The 17,923-nt window shown below is 48.0% G+C and overlaps 1 protein-coding gene across 2 annotated transcripts in view; it reads right to left on the bottom strand.

Annotated features, from left to right (window-relative positions):
• The window catches only part of MCF2 (MCF.2 cell line derived transforming sequence), an 830,978-nt gene that overhangs the window by 551,761 nt on the left and 261,294 nt on the right, over positions 1 to 17,923 (bottom strand). For both annotated transcript variants that reach the window (XM_085607961.1, XM_085607960.1), the window contains exon 4: positions 12 to 102. In XM_085607961.1, the coding sequence (XP_085464087.1) occupies positions 12 to 102 (91 nt within the window). The remainder of the gene's footprint in view (positions 1 to 11; positions 103 to 17,923) is intronic.

Below are 17,923 nucleotides of genomic sequence, written 5' to 3'. Positions count from 1 at the left end.
ATGTAGCTTACCGCTAATTTTTGAAGAGACATTCGCACAGACGTCCATGTGTCCAGTCTTCTGTCCAGTATAAGGATAAATTTAGTATCACTTTCATTTTGACTACAAAAGAATAAAATACTGTAAACCCAAACAGAATTTCAAACAATTTTCAAATGCACTGTAGACTGTACACAATCACATGATATTATGGCCAAGCAATCAAATATAGAAAAGGAAACAAGTGCTTATGGATTGCCTTACGCCAGAAACCCAATTTTCAGTTATCTGCTCACCCCTTGACTATTTAATAAATTTTTCCCTATGCATTTCATTCAGTAGAGAGTTAATGGTAGATTATTAAAGAAAATACACGATTGGGGATTATCTAACTGCATCCTACTTAACATTCAAGTAAACATGTCTAAAATCTCATTGTACTCTACATGTGTAAAAGGCTTGCAATTAAGCAAATGTAACAGATGGCAACATAAGTCTCTTTTCAGTGCCACCATCTGATTTAGCCTTGACAACTCTCCCCTGCTATTCATCGAGAGTCATGTGTACAGTAGCAATGTGCAGGACTGCAGTAGAACCTGAGGTTGTTGGACACCAGTGACATATGTCAGTGCCCACAAGAGACACTGTCCCACGTCCATTGACATCAACAGGACCTAGAGAAAAGGTTTCACAGAATGTCACCTTCTGAATATAATAGTCAATATATGAAGATTTGGACATACCCAAAGTTGACAGTGGTTTGGCCTTTTCAGTATGCAGGCCTTCACTAAGACTGGAATACACAGTGGGTGTATATGTATTTATGGAATTTAGAAGCCATTTATGTAGTACAACGTATGGAAATATTGCTGCTCAGGAAATCAGTAATTTCCACTAGTTTAAGATGGGATGTCATAGCTATCTCATGATATACCAGTGACCTTTTCATGCTATGCTTAAGGCGTACATATGTATGGTTATTTGACAGGGCAAGCTCAGTATAGCACTTAAGACTATTTAATATTGTAGATTTCAGAAATGAGTCTTTGCTTGCATTATTGATATACCATGTCCGGGGCCATCTGGAAATGGTATATCAAAGAGACTGGAGCACAGTGATGCTTCAGCGAAGCGGACTTTAGAGCTATGCAGGGCCCAAGCTACTTTACCTCACAGTATAAGTATGAGATGTTAATTCAGGACCATGCACAACCCAGGCCCTCCACTCATATTCACGCGGCATAAAAGTAGCTGGCTACAGGACCTCCTCCTCTCAGCACGCACAAATGCACTCAGTGCATTAAAGACCCATGCGCCTCGTCTTCAAACTCCTTGGCATAGGTAGCATGATAGAGACTAGTCGTTCTCACTGCAGTATTCTGAATGAACAGCTGATTTGAAATCTCTTCTGTTCTCTAGAGTGGTGTGAACACAAGGAAAGATGCAGCAGCCACATACCATGTCACTCCCACACTGCTTGCTGACCATCCCACAGCTTTGGCATCTCTACCTCACACTAAACCACTTTTATCTGATGACCTTATGTACAGCCATCACAAAGGTTCTCTGATGAAATGATAAACTACAGTATTTCATGGACAAAATTCCCTTTCTCGGAGTCCGCATTGCTCTGACAGATGCCCTTGTCGGAGAATGCATCTTTTTTTGCAATCTTTTGCTTTTATTTGCTCCGTACATTTGGCATTGATCTCTGCATTAGTTTAAGGCTGCTGGACGCACAATAGCAACAGGTGCCATGCCCTGAAAAAGAGAAACAATTTTGCTCTAGTGCTGTTGGACTGACCCTTTGCTAACTCTACTGTAATTGCATGCACAAACCCTGAGCCGGTGCACAATGTTCCATTTTGTGGTACAAGAATGTACCGAAAATAGAGCATTTTTATTGTTGCATATTTATATATATAGCGTGAACTCGACCCGAAGGTATTGGAGCGCTTTACATGAGCACCGTATTTACATTACACATTCAGGCACGGGGAGATTAAGTGATTTGCCCAGAATCACAGGATGTGGACGCGATCCCGAGGCTCGAACCCTTGTTTCCAGCACCAAAGTCGGCAGTCTAGCTAACGGACCACATCCTCTTAGAAAATCCATGTTTCTTGTCTAAGCTGCAAAGCTTCCTTCTATGCCACATATCCCACCCATTGGCACCCACAGCATCAAGTTTCCTTTGAGAGGGAGACCATCCCCAGATCAGCAGAGCCAAACACAGCATAGTAGGAGGAACAGATGGGCTTGGGTGACTGAGCTTTTCTTTGATCCTTCATCTGAGCACCTGGGCCAGGGAAATGGGGTTAGGAAGAAGGAACTGGCCAACTGGCATGTTTGGTTTTTGTGGTAAAAAGGATGCCATAATAGCTTCTGCTAATCCTTGGAAGAGAAACCTGCTCACTGTGATAAAATCAGGGGTGGCAGAAGGATGGGAATTTTAGGTTGTGTCATTCAAATGTCAACACAAACTGGTTGTACCTTTTAACCCACCCCCCTTTTAGCAGAGAGCTGAGGCTAACCAAGAAGAGAGGAAGACCATGGCCTAAAGCAAAATGATGGGGTTCCCCTTTGGATTGTGATGAGGGGCCTCAGAGTTTCCTATATCTCACAAGTATTCATTGGCCTTGGGCTGTCTGAAGCCCCCTAAAGGGTTGGGGCCCTCTGAAGAGTTGCCCCCACCTCTCCCACGCTGCAGGGGCCTGCTTTACAACCCAGAGGAAGACTTGCCTGCTTGCAGCTTTAATATCTTAACTACAGAGTGTTGAGACATTGTGTATCCAGTTCTCTCTTCAGTTTCTAAGACAGGGGTGTCCAGGTCATCCAGGTTATGAAGCAGAAGGAATCCACCTGCTGCTATGTTTCTTCTCTGTGCTCAAGGAACTCTGTATTAGCTTTTGCCTATCCCTGGAAGAGAAACTCTCACAGAGCTGAAAATCTTTAGTTACAAAAGCGTGTAAGTTTTAGTTTGGATGGCACTGGACTAATGACCAGGCACAAACTGGTTTTAGCTTTTAAATAGCCCCGCTTGACCCACTCAGCAGTGAGCTGAAGGCAACTAGGAAAAGAGAAAGGGTACAGGGTGATTCCTTTGGTGAACAAATTTCCTGAAACCATATCCATCTATGAACACACACTCATGTAGCTGCTGCAAACTATGGGAAAGACGGTAGAGGATGCACAACATTGAATGAATTTAAAAGACATTGGACAAATCGAAATGCCAGAATGAATGCAGAGAACCTTCATATCACAGCTCAAACAAATTCGTGGTTTGACTAGAACCATCAAGAAGAGAAAGAAGCGCTTGAAAATAAAAAAGAGATGCCAAAATATCACAACAAACACTATATCATAGCATAATTGGGCTGCGGAAGCTAACAGCAGTTGTAGTTTAGACTACTGTATCAAAAATAAGGAAAATACTATTAAGAAGTTAAAAGGGTCTTATGATACTGCTCAAGTCAGCCCAGGAGATGAAACTGAAAAGGGTTATGAAAAGGGGAAGACATACTTCCATTTTTCACAAACACTTAGGGCCTCATGTAGGTCGCCAAATACCGGTCGGTAACGGCCGATTTTCGGTAACTATACCGTTACCGACCGGTATTTTGGCTTTTGGTATGTAGGGGGATCATTTTTGTATTCGGTAATTTACCGAATCGGTAAAATTACCGAATCGGTAATTTTACCGATTTGGTAAATTCCGAATACAAAAATGAGATGTAGGGGGAGTGTGTGGGTGATGTTTTGAGTCGGTATTTACCACCAACTAATAGTTGGTGGTAAATAATGTATGGTTGTGTAAACGCATGTGATAGCGCTTAGAAGTGTGCAATGTGGCAGACATACATGCCCTTAGGGCATGTATGTGTGCCACATGTGCACACATGGCCGAATCAGGGGTGCAACAGGGTGTCAATGTGACACCCTGCCACCCTTGCAAGTGTTCCCCCCATTACCGAATCGGTATTTACCGATTCGGTAATGAGGCATACCTTCCCATCAATGGGAAGGTATGCCTCATTACCGAATCGGTAAATACCGATTCGGTAATTACCGAATTGTAACGAATCGGTAAAAATTACCGACTCATTACCTACATACGAGTTACCACTTCTTAAATACCGATTCGGTAACGTTCGGTATTTAAGAAGTGGTAACTGGTATGCTACCTACATGAGGCCCTTAGAGAGCTAAATCTGTGCATACCAGAAACTGAGAAGAAATCTGGAACATGTGAAAAAAGCTGTTGAATCATAGGAACACAAAAGAAGTTTCCTCTATGCTACAAAGTTGAAATTAGCAAGATATATTGCCTCAGATGAGATGCAAAGAATGAAACAAAGCACGGGGAAATGTAGCAAAGGTATAAATGTGAGTGGTTTATATTCTTTGTGAATGATCTTGCTCAATTATTTCAGAAAGATTACATCAAAGCTGCCCCTGCACAGTTTTAGGAGGGGTTCACTAGTGGTAGACTACTCCCAATGGCTTATGTAACCTCTTCTTGTAGCTGCTGAGGGTCAATGGTGGGTGATAATGGTATCTTTATCCACCAATAAGCTTCATGTAATGCAGCTTTAGCTGAAAGTGTCTTTAGTTTAGGATATCAAATACCCGAAGACAAGCTGTTGTTAGACCTGACAGCCTTAGGGTGCTCTTCCCCCAACGTTTCGCCTGCCTCCCTCCATTTTTCTGACCACATTTTGCTGGCTTTAGGACTCTACACACTTTACCACTACTAAACAGTGCTAAAGTATTTGTGCTCCCTCCCCTTTACACGGTAATATTGGTTCATCCCCCAACTGGCATATTTAATTTACTTATAAGTCCCAAGTAAAGTGCACTAAATGGGGCCCAGACCCATAAATTAAATGCTACTAATGGGCCTGAAGCACTGGTTGTGCCACTTACATATGTATCCCCTTAACCATGTGTTAGAAATGGGATTTCTGGTTAGCTAGGGCATGCGCCTAAGCCAGGCAGAAACCACCACTCTAGTCAGGGGAAGGGAGTTACACACGGAAGATGACACCTGCTCACCCCATTGGTAGCTTGGCAGAGCAGTCAGGCTTATCCCAGAGGCAATGTGTAAAGCGTTTGCGCAACGCACTCACACAGCAGCAACGCACTAGGCACACCACAAAAGAAACTCCACACAAGATTATGTAAAAACAGACTTTGTATTATCTATAAAATACATTAGAGCATATCACATATATACACTGTGTCACCAGGCACTTGTCGTGTATTTACAGGGATCACATAATCATCAGGCCAATCGGGCCACTGTCATCATATCACAACGCACAGTTAGTGAAGACAACCAGTAACTACTGGTAAGGGTATATTTAGCACACCACCTTTAGTCAGATATTATCTTCAGCAATGCACCATGGGAACCACTTGCAGCTGCACATATATTACAAGACCATAGGCATAACATCATTTTCTACCATCACTGTACATATCCTGCAGTGCACCTTAGTACATCACCTTGACCAAATTGCCCCCACTAGCTAGAGGCAGCTGCCCACCATTTGTGGTGCAGCTGCTGTGGTAACCGAGGCAGGGGCCCATTGTGGACTCACCCCGCGTTGCCCACAAGAACAATAGGAGGCCCCTAACAGGACATACCACTGGCAGCTGCCGCGACTCTCCAAGGCGCAGCTGCTGGTGCAAAAATACGTTGGAGACCTCTCTGGGTCTCTTGTCCATGGTCGGGGTGATCCCCGCAATGCCACCAGGTAGCGCAATGCTCCCCGAGGGCGGGATGACCTCACTTGGTCTCCCCCCACCCCCTGAAAAGTCAACGAAGTGGCCCCCAAAGCGGCCGTCCACTATCCTGCAGTGCAGCTGCCTTTGTGTTGCAAAAATGAGGGACGGTGATTTCCCTCCGGCCAGCTCTTCCCTGGGGACCTCACCTCCCCGCCAGGCTCTCGCAGGAGGCGTCGCTTCTTCTGGACCGCGCAAGGTCATACGATCCTTTTGGGCTTCAAGCCTCTGCTAGGTCAGGGCCATCTGCCTTGGTTCTCAGGACCGGAGCGGCCCGCGAACATATGGTGTAGCTGCTCAGGTGCGGGGACACAAAGGGGCCAGGACGCGGAGTTAAGTCTCTGGTGGCACCAGTGTTTCCGGCTTCCTCCTTGAACGTGGCCCCGCCCACAACCAGGCTCGACCTTTGCCTTACTTCCGGGCTGTCTGTGTGTCTCGCCCGTGGGCCCCATCCACAATCATGCTGTTGCGGGATGGAAGGAGGCTCTGAAACAGGAGCTGTTTCTCTAGGTACTTTATTCTTTGTAGGTACACGTTTTCTATCTTTTGAGGGTCTATAGTATGGTAAGGTGCTCTCCTCGTCGAGTTCCGGGGTCCGGCGACTGGTAGGGGGCGTCTTCCCTCTCTGCCTGCGCTCCAGGGTGTCGAGGTCTTCGTGACAGGGCGGTTCTCCGGTCCTCAGGGTGAGGTGAGGGAAGAAGGGACAGAAGGGAGAGGCGAATCAGTGGTTTGCTCAAAGGTTATATTGTGAGGGGGCCCAGGGAGTGAAGGAGGATCACCGTGCTCAAAACTCCTAACCTATGTGACGAAGGTAGTGAGGAAAGGGTACGGTGAGGGGTACGGCTCTTATTTTCTAGGCACACTACGAAGCCCCGCCCAACCCGAGATACGAGCCCGTACCTGCTGGTGCCACGCTTCTCCCTCGGAAACGTGGCGGGGGGAATCACGGGGTCGTTGGCCTCCTGGCTCAGGTACCGGCACCTCCGCTCCTCGTCTGGTTGTCTCCTCGTTCTTCTCGTCCACGAAACTCTCCACTCGGTCCTCTTGGTTCTCCTCTCGTTCTCCTTCTCTCGCTCTCTTCTCCGCTCCGGTGATTACACACCCCTCTCGTCCTCGCCTTCCGGGATATGACGGCTCCGTCTCTGTGACGTTCTCGTCGGGGGCGGGGTCTGCTGCTAGCTCGTCCCAGTTAAAGAAACAGTGTTCGTCAGGCGTCTCGACGTTGCCAAAGGCTGTAGGTTTGATCCGTGAGACCGGGTGCTGTGGGTACAGAGGGGATACGGAGGGGGATACAAAGTCAGTGTGAGAGTGACAGAGGAAGACACTGTCGGGGTCGGACTCACTGTTACACACCTCCCCCCTTGGATTCTCCCGATCGGGGAGAGGATGTCGTGAGAGGAAGTCCGTGCTACCGTTCTCAACACCCTTACGGTGGAGGACGGTAAAGGAAAAGGGTTGTAGTGACAGAAACCAGCGCAACACTCTGGGATTGTTCGACATGTTGCGGCTCATCCATTGTAATGGGGCATGGTCTGTATAGAGTGTAAACGGGTGGCCTTCCAGATAATACCTCAATTTGTCCACTGCCCATTTGATGGCTAAACACTCTTTCTCAATTGTGGGATATTTCACTTCTCGGGGGAACAGTTTCCTGCTAATGTACAGGATGGGGTGCTCGATTCCTTCGTCCGTCTGTTGCGATAACACCGCCCCCACCCCATAGTCGGAGGCGTCCGTATGAAGGATGAAGGGCTTGGAGTAGTCGGGGGATGCCAGAACAGGGTTTGTGGTAATGATCCCTTTCAGGGTGTTAAAGGCTTTCCACATAGCCGGTGATGGGGACTGCAAAGCCTGAGGGGTGATTTGTCTTTTTAGGGTGTCTGTCAAAGGGGAGGCTATGTCCGAAAAGGAGGGGATGAATCTTCTGTAATAGCCTATCAACCCGAGGAAGGCTCTCATTTCCTTTTTATTGGTGGGAAAGGGTGTTTCTGAAATAGCCCGGACCTTCTCGATCTGGGGTTCAATAACCCCGTGGCCTAGTATGTACCCCAAATATTTTACCTTTTGATAGCCCACCCGGGATTTCTTTGCGTTTATGTGTAGCCCTGCCTTTTTGAGTGCTTGAAGAACTAAAGCGAGATGAATGAGGTGTTCTTCCCAGCTAGGGCTGAAGATGATAATGTCATCCAGGTAGGCTGAGGTAAAGGTGGAGTGGTCACGAAGGGTCTCATTCATCAATCGCTGGAACGTTGCGGGGGCTCCATGCAGGCCGAAGGGTAGGACGTTGAATTCAAACAATCCTTCTGGTGTTGTGAAGGCGGTTTTTTTGCGGTCTTCTTCCCTCAGGGGTACCTGCCAGTACCCCTTTGTTAGATCTAGCGTACTGATATATTTGGCTTCACCTAATTGTTCGATGAGTTCATCCACCCGTGGGATGGGGTATGCATCGAAAGAGGACAACTGATTTAGGGCTCGGAAGTCCATGCAAAACCTGGTACTTCCGTCCGGCTTTGGTACCATTACAATCGGTGATGACCATTCACTACGAGACGGTCTTATGATCCCAAGCCGTAGCATTTCCCGGACCTCCTTCTGTATGGCCGGGCGTTTGGCGGCTGGAATGCGGTAGGGTCTCCTCTTCACTACCGTTCCAGGAGGAGTGTCGATTCGATGTTCAATCGCCGATGTTTTCCCAGGCACATCCGAAAACAAATAGTCATAGGGCGTCAGAGTTTCGAGCAAGGTCTCCCTCTGGTGCAGTGATATGTCGTCGTTTATGTTCAAGTCCCCCAACGTAGAAGTAGTGGGCTCGGGTGCTGGTCTGGCCATGTGGACGTCTTTGGGCGGAGGTCCGATCCATTTCTTAAGCAAATTAATATGGTATACCTGTGTTTTCCTAGGGGATATTTGTAAACGATAACTGGTCTTCCCAATGGTGTCGGTCACTTTATAAGGTCCCATCCATTCCGTTTGGAACCGTCGGGTGGCCGAAGGTAAGAGCACCAACGCCCAGTCGTTTATCTTCAGTTGTCTCCATTTTTTTCCTTTGTCGTACCAGTGTTTTTGGCAGGTCTGGCTTTGGGTTAGGTGTACATAGGCCAGGTCTCTCAATTTTCCTAGTTTGTTTTTCAGGTCTTGGGTATATTCCAATATTCCATGGGTTTCCCCCGTCTCTTTCTCCCACGCCTCTTTGGTCATCTCCAGTAGCGTGCGTGGCTGCCTTCCGTAGAGCATCTCAAAGGCCGAACATCCCAGGCTGCTTTGGGTTTGTCCTCTTATGACGTACAGGGACAAAGGTGGAAGAGCGTCCCACTCTTTCCCACTTACTGAGAGCATCTTTTTAAGGACTGTCTTGAGTGTCCCGTTATACCTTTCCACGAGGCCGTCGGTTTGAGGGTGGTACACGGAGGTTCTTATTTGACGTAGATCCACTAGTTGACACACTTCCCTCATTAGGCGTGACATAAACGGAGAACCCTGATCCGTCAGGATTTCCTTCGGGAACCCAACCCGAGAGAACAGTTCTATCATTTTATCCGCGATTATTCTGGTGGTGGGATTTCGCAGTGGAAAGGCTTCCGGGAAGCGAGTGGCATAGTAGACTATAACCAGTGCGTATTGGTTCCCTTTTTTTGTTTTTGGCAGGGGTCCCATCAGGTCCATGCCAACCCTCTCAAAGGGGGTCCCGATAATGGGTAATGACTGCAAGGGAACCTGGGGAGGGCGGTGTACGTTTTTCTTTTGACACACCTCACATGTTGTACAGTGCAGTTTGATATCTTTATAGATACCTGGCCAATAGAAATGCCGAAGTACGTTCTGAGTCGTCTTTTCACTCCCTATGTGTCCTGCCAGGAGATGGGAATGAGCGTAGAACATTATTTGATCACGAAAGGGGGAGGGTACCAGCAGCTGTAGGGGTTCGCCCTTATTTCCTTCTCTGTATAACAACCCTTCTCTGAGGGTGAATCGTGGGTACGTGGGGTTAGGGTCGTCTTTAGACTGGTGGGCATGCTCCCACGCATTAAAGAGCGATCGGTCGTTTGCCTGGGCGAAGCTAAAGTTTTTGTCTCCCACCCATGGTTCTGGGGTGATATACGCGGGATGGACCGGACGCTGTAGTAGGGAGTTCTGGGTCTGTATGGATGGCCTACGGGTAGAGTGAAAAAACAGCTCCAGGAATTCGGGGTTGTCCGTCCCAATAATCAACTCCTCAGGCAAGGATTCTAATACCCCCAATTTTACTCTATGTTGAATCCCACCCGGGAGCTCTAGGCGTAGGACAGTCACCGGATATGGTTTTATGTCCCCATGCACACACTTGATGTTTACTACTGAGTGGGGCAGCACCTGTGTGGACTCTACCAACTTCCCTTGAATCACAGACTGTCGGCACCCTGAATCAAGAAGAGCCCTGACTGTTCTCCCATTCACCATTACACTTACGTAGAAGGAACTCCCAAGTTCCGCGCTGTACAGGATGGACTTGGGTACGTATCCCACTTCCATGGGTTCTTCGGTGTGGACATAAACGGGCTATATGCCCCCAAGTCCCACATTCAAAACACTGTGGTCCTCTTAGGGGGTAGGTTTCGGGTTTGAAAGGTTTTAAAGGGAGGGTTTCTCCTGGAGGTCGGGGTTTCCTTTCTGGTTTCAACGGGGAGGGGCGTGGTGGTTTTTCGGTCTCCCATGGAGCGCTACGAGGTTGGGCTTGTGCGTATGAGGTCGCCAGTTCTATGGCTTGGGCCACTGTCAAGTGTGGCTGCTGCCGCAACCATCTTTGAATGCTGAAGGGTAGAGCCTCCAGGTATTGCTCTAGGTACACCTTGTCCATGATATCCTCTTTAGTACTGGTGTTCGGGGTCAACCACTTGTCGGCAGCCATTTTTAGTCGAAAAAACAAAGTCTTGGGATTCTCGCCGGGTCTCCCTCTTTCTTTTCTAAACCGTACTCTGTATGCCTCGGCATCCAAGCCTAGATGGTCCAGAATGATGGCCTTGATGGTGCCATATGGAACGGTGCCATTCGCGTTAGCAACCTGATAGGCTGCTTGGGCCTCACTGGTGAGCAAAGGTGCCAGAAAGAAAGGCCACTTTTCTACTGGCCATCCGCAGGCTAGAGCGGCTCTTTCGAAGTTCAGGAGGAACGCATCGGGATCCTCTCCGGCTACGTATTTCTGGAGAGCTATACCGGATGGTCCCGGCAGTGCTGGTCTGGGATTTGGTACGGGTCCGGTATCAGGGTCTCGAATCATCGTTTGGATGCCGTCTAACTGAGCCGCGATGGTAGATTTAAAGGTCTCTCTATCCGCTTCTGCGGACTTCAGCTGTTGTTCTACCACCCATCCTAACTTTTCTTGTCCTTGTATAATGTGCTGGAGGAGTTCATCCATCTTTTCTTTACAGATGCCTGTACTTATGCCCGCATTCTCCACCACTTGTTGCGGGATGGAAGGAGGCTCTGAAACAGGAGCTGTTTCTCTAGGTACTTTATTCTTTGTAGGTACACGTTTTCTATCTTATGAGGGTCTATAGTATGGTAAGGTGCTCTCCGCGTCGAGTTCCGGGGTCCGGCGACTGGTAGGGGGCGTCTTCCCTCTCTGCCTCCGCTCCAGGGTGTCGAGGTCTTCGTGACAGGGCGGTTCTCCGGTCCTCAGGGTGAGGTGAGGGAAGAAGGGACAGAAGGGAGAGGCGAATCAGTGGTTTGCTCAAAGGTTATATTGTGAGGGGGCCCAGGGAGTGAAGGAGGATCACCGTGCTCAAAACTCCTAACCTATGTGACGAAGGTAGTGAGGAAAGGGTACGGTGAGGGGTACGGCTCTTATTTTCTAGGCACACTACGAAGCCCCGCCCAACCCGAGATACGAGCCCGTACCTGCTGGTGCCACGCTTCTCCCTCGGAAACGTGGCGGGGCGAATCACGGGGTCGTTGGCCTCCTGGCTCAGGTACCGGCACCTCCGCTCCTCGTCTGGTTGTCTCCTCGTTCTTCTCGTCCACGATACTCTCCACTCGGTCCTCTTGGTTCTCCTCTCGTTCTCCTTCTCTCGCTCTCTTCTCCGCTCCGGTGATTACACACCCCTCTCGTCCTCGCCTTCCGGGATATGACGGCTCCGTCTCTGTGACGTTCTCGTCGGGGGCGGGGTCTGCTGCTAGCTCGTCCCAGTTAAAGAAACAGTGTTCGTCAGGCGTCTCGACGCTGCCAAAGGCTGTAGGTTTGATCCGTGAGACCGGGTGCTGTGGGTACAGAGGGGATACGGAGGGGGATACAAAGTCAGTGTGAGAGTGACAGAGGAAGACACTGTCGGGGTCGGACTCACTGTTACACATGCCTAAACGCTGCCTGACATCCGGCAGCTTCCTGCCCACAGCGCTTGTTACGAGCAAAGTTGGAGCCCCCTTCTCGGGCTCTGGAAATATAATTAAAAAGCGCCCATCACGTGCTTCTGGTGTGCAGCACAGCGCTGAGGGGCACAGCAGTGACAAAGTGCTCCTCATGCTCCAGGGCAGTGTATCAAGCACAGCCTTCACCATCCTCTGCTGCAGCACAAGCCCACACCAGGGGCCCGACACATAGGAATCCTGCAGCGCCCCAAGCCCAGGTCCAAGGCAACCAAGGTGGAGCGCTCAGCCCGGCGCTAATTCCCCAAAACTCCATAGGTCAGAGCTGGGCACAGGCAAGTCAGCAGGCAGGGCCTCCCAGCAGAAGACAGCAGCTGGGTCCCACGGCGGTACCTCCTGGCAGTGTTCTTCCTTCAGATCCAAGTAATCTCCAGAAAACATGGGGTCACAGCCCCAATATTTATATATCAAGTGTCTTTGTTCTTCCCCCTAGCACAGGGCTCTGGGCCCAGTCCAAACTAGTTCTGGGGGGCACTTACACACATCTTTTCAAGTGCACAACAACCTCCATTGTCAGTGTAGGACCTGGCCCAAGACACACCACAGGGGGGCGTAGCCATCATTGTGGAAGGCAGACACAGTACTATTCAGGTTCAGTTGCTACTCCTCCCACTACCTCGAATGCAGATCAGGTCTATTCAGCCTAGAGCTGACTCAGCCAGATTCTCTGGAGCCACTCACCTCCCCAGCCCCTGTCACTCCAAGGACAGACAGTCAATACACAACAGCAGTGATAAAGTGCCCAGAGTCCTAAAACCACCAACAGGTCAGAAAAAATACCGGAGGAAGGCAAAAAGTTCTGGGATGACCATGGAAAAAGGGCCAAGTCCAACACCATGTCTCAGGCCTGCTACTACAGAGACTGTGTGTGAAAAAAAAAGCAATACAAAGTAATAATGAACATTTGTTTCTGATTCATGTTATGAAACTAGAAAAGTATTATTTAAAATTTGACATACATAGCTGTGCACACAGTCAATCAGGTACATAGTTACTTGAAAACTCACTCTCAATTGAAACCTCTTGCCAGGCCTAAACCTTCCATTTTTATACATATAAGCCACCCTTAAGGTAGGCCTTGTATAACCCACAGGGCAGGGTGCAGTGCATGTAAAAGGCAGGACATGTACTTCTAAACTTTACATTCTTGGTAGTGAAAACCTCCCAATTTCGTTGTTCACTACTGAAAGGCCTATCTCTTCCATAGGATAGCATTGGGATTACCATATTACATCTGTGTAACTCCCAATTGTGAAGAGATAAACCTTTCAAGTTTAGGGTTACAATTCAAAATCACAACTTATGATTTTAAATTTCAGTTTAGCAAACAGGAATTTTAGAAAGTTGTATTTACTTACTTTAGCCATTTTGTGCCTATTGCCTGTCTGGAATACACATCTGGTATGTGGGTGACAGCTAGCTTCCTGTATTCCCTCTAGACAGTCACACACAAAGAAAGGGTAGGTGTGCATGAGTGATCATATGCATGTAGATGGGCCATTCTGAGCAGGATGGGAGGGAGGAGCGGGCACTTACCCCTGAAAGGGCTATGTCCTGTCTCCACACAAAGGACTGATTACCCCCTGATTACCCTTTGATAGACCTCCTGAGGCGGAAGCCGGGAGCGTGACCTTGAGGCTACAGCCTATAAACATGTGCCTCCCCCGGAAGCGCAGCGGACGAGCGCAGCGGGCGCGACGAATGCGCGCCGAAGGCTCGCCTAAGGCAAGCCCGTCTGCGCCTGTCCGCGCCAGGACTGCGCCTTGGGCCACTTACGCTGCCGGGTACGACTCTTTACAGCAGGTTCAGCTTCCTGCTGGGCCACCCTACTCTAGAAATGAGCCCATCCAAATTGGTAAGCTACATGCAGATAGAGGAATACTTTCTCTAGCACCTACATCATACCCCCGGCTCGACGTTCTTGGTGTAGACGTTTTGAATTGCGGTTTATTAAATGTCAGATCCCTGCCTAGACATTGCACTGAGCTCCAACTTCTGTTCGACATTCACGAATTAGACATCCTGTTCATGACAGAAACTTGGACACGTCCTGATTGTTTGGTCGATCCCGGATTTGCCTGCCCCCCCGGGTTTAAATTTCTCCATTCCCCTAGGCCTACTGGCAGAGGCGGGGGTGTGGGAGTCATTTTTAGAGCTTCCTGCCGCATCAAGGCTCTTACCCTTGACCCTACTGTGGGCACTGAGTTGTTAGGGCTCTCTATTCAAACTCACTCTGAGACTCTGGTCACTGGGATAGTCTGCTATCGCCCACCAGGGGCGTTCAGCCTTCAGCAGCAACAAGCGCTAATCACCACCTTGTCTAACATTGCGCTATCACACCAGAAAATAATTATACTTGGAGATTTTAATCTCTGGAACAATGGCTCCCTTGACTCAGCCCTCAGGAACCTACTTCTCACCTGTGAGAGTTTTGGTCTCTCTCAACTTGTCTCCAAGGCCTCCCACACAGCCGGCCACTTACTTGACCTTGTCTTTGCGGCACCTGATCTGGTGTTTATGGGAGACACTCTTCCGATGGACTGGACGGATCATTCTCTGGTTAAATTCTTTCTTCATAAAAAGACTGGTCCGCATAAGGTCCCTGTGATGACCAAGGAAATTAAATGTAGAGATTGGAGGGCTCTTTCACGTCTTCACCCTGCTGGTGAAGTGTTCCATCTTCAACAGCTCTTCAACGTGAACAATAGTATAGGTGACAACTACAATTCTCTTATCACCAGTATCTCTACGGTTGTCGATATCCATGCCCCTCTCAAAAATCGAACTCACAGGGGAAAAAACTCTGCCCCTTGGTTTAACGACGATCTAAAAAAACTAAAACTTGAATGTAAACAAGCAGAGAGAAGGTGGAGACACGACTATGAGGAAACGTCCAAACATACTTGGAAATCTAAGGTTCAGGCCTACAAAACTCTCATTAAAAGAGCCAAATCCGATCACTACTCCTCCTTGATTTGTAACACTACCAACAATTCTAGGAGCATTTTTAACATCCTTAACAGCGTCACCAACCCGGAATCCTGTAAAAATGCGATCGTCCCGTCTCAAGACCTGTGTGACAATCTGGCCACTTTTTTCAAGGAGAAAATAGAACTTATCCTTAAAGACCTGGACTCTCCTTATGACACTGAAGCTCCTCTGGACTGTCAATCACCTGACTCACCTAGGACTCCTGAAGACCTACTTCTTAGGTTTCCTCTGCTCACATATGATATTTTCACTAAAATTGCAAGACAAATTGTTTCCGGATCCCCTCTGGACCCGGTGCCTCCCAAAATTTGGCAGGAATTTGGAGATGAACTCTTCCCCCATCTCCACTTAATTTGTGAGCAATCTCTGATGACTGGCACTGTCCCTGACCATTGGAAACGAGCATTAGTTTCCCCCTTGCTAAAAAAACCGTCCCTTGATCCTGACTGCTCCAAGAATTACAGGCCCATTTCACTGCTGCCGTTCCCTGCCAAAATAGTGGAACGAGTGGTTAGTAACACTCTCTCCAACCACCTGGAACATCATTTCTTACTTGACGGGGACCAATTTGGTTTCCGGCCGGCCCATGGCACCGAAACAGCCCTTTTCACCGCCATGGACGAACTTCTAAGACGGGCAGACAGAAGGCAGGCATCGTTTTTGATACTGCTTGATATGTCTGCCGCCTTTGATACGGTGAATCATAAGATCCTTTTAAGGCGGCTGTCGGAAGCTGGAGTGAGGGATACGGCATTGCAATGGTTTCGCTCTTTCTTGCAGGACAGGCAGCAGGCTGTTTCTTTGCCTCCTTTCCAATCTGTCTTTTCCCTGGTGTCGTACGGAGTCCCCCAGGGCTCTGCTATCAGCCCAATACTTTTTAATGTTTACCTCAGGCCGTTAATATTACTGATCAAAAGTTTCGGCATCAAAACCGTCAATTACGCCGACGACACGCAGATGATCCTCTCCTTGGAAGGGGAGGACTCTATTTCTGTGGAGGTTTTACATAATTGCTTACGGGACACTTCTAGGTGGCTGAAGGATAACTCACTTCAGTTTAATGCAGGGAAAACTGAGGTGCTCTTTAGCGCAGGTTCTAGGCTCCCACGCCCGTTCCCTAACAATTTTTGGCCCCCGGAAACTAGGTCCAATGTGCAGCCTGCAGATTCTGTTCGCAACCTAGGGGTTACGCTCAACCACAGACTCAGCTTGGAGACCCATGTTCAAAAAACATCGGCCTGTTGCTTTGCCATTCTCCGTTCTTTAAGAAAAGTCCTGCCCCTCCTACCCATCCAGGCCCGTGCCCAAGTGGTTAGATGCACCATCCTGAGCAGGTTGGACTATTGTAACGCCCTCCTGCTCGGGTCCCCTGAGTTTCTACTGGATAGGCTCCAAAGGGTCCAATCTGCAGCTGCAAAATTGGCCTTGGGGCTGTCAAGAAGATCTCATGGTTCATCTGCCTTGGCTAAATTGCATTGGCTCCCTCTTAGACAGAGGATCCAATTCAAGGCCCTCTGTATTGTTTTCAGGGCCCTCCATGGTACTGGGCCGGCCCCTCTCCAAACTAAATTTGTATGGTATGTTCCTACTAGACATCTTCGCTCCTCTGATGCCAAACTGGTGGTCATCCCCAAATTCAAGCTGGTCAGAGCTGGGGGCAGATCCTTTGAGGTGGTTGCCGCTAAACTCTGGAACACCCTCCCCAGCGAGATTAGGCACATTAATGAACTCTTGCCGTTCAGAAAAAAGGTTAAAACGTGGCTTTTCCCTTGCTAGTCCACTCCCTGCTGGTCTTCTCTCGCTTTTCCTTGGATTCTGTCAGCGCCAGGATGCCTGCAATGGTGACAGTTTGCGCTTTACAAATTCTTATAAATAAAAATAAAATAAATTGTGTCTGAAGTAAGGGCGGGAAGGGAGAACTAAGTGCACTTCAAATATTTCTTTGAAGTGTCCCCCCACTTCAAGGCACCACTGGGTATAAGTAATGGGCCTCTGGCACTACCAAATTAGTACACTTCTGGACCTGTCACTCCTCTGCCCAGAAGAAAGCTGCTGTACTGCTGAAAGACTTAGTTCATAGGTGTATTTCAAAATGAACACCAATCAGAAATATCAATTAACTGACTCAATCATTGAATATAAAGAGCACACACACGGGAAATCTTTTCGTAAAATAAACACAAATAGTTTTATATATAAATCAAATTAAAAGGAGTACAGGTGAACCAAAAGTTCAGCAACAGATCATGGAAAAAGGGGTTAAATCTTATCCACATTTCATGAACAGACATCTATTCCTGCAGAATCAACAGAGATGTATCTCATTCTTGAGAAAATAACAATCAACTGTGTATAATAGATATTGTAGAAATAGATGGTAGAGTCGACGTTTCGGTCTTGGATGGCATCAATCCGTCAGACCATCTTCAGGACAGTAATTATTGCATACAGAGACCCTTCATAGATTATAGATATCACACGACAATTCTTTATCGTGGTACAAACGTTCTTGCTGCTGCTGTAACAGATGTTTTTCAAATTACTGGCAGCAAAATCATATAGAGGGGAGAATCCTTCCTCGTTTATTTTCAGAGGTTTCTTGTCACACAATGGAAGCGCTAAGGTCCGTCCACACGATAGAAGCCTTCTATCGTGTGGACGGACCTTAGCGCTTAATCCACTTAAGCGATTATTGCTTATGAGCGCTATTTTGACATTTATTCTTTAAGAATTTATATCTGGACTTCTACTTGATGCATTTTTG

This window comes from Triturus cristatus, chromosome 5_2 (assembly GCF_964204655.1).
Source record: "Triturus cristatus chromosome 5_2, aTriCri1.1, whole genome shotgun sequence".
Lineage (NCBI taxonomy): Eukaryota > Metazoa > Chordata > Amphibia > Caudata > Salamandridae > Triturus > Triturus cristatus.
This window is presented reverse-complemented; position numbering and strand designations above follow the sequence as displayed.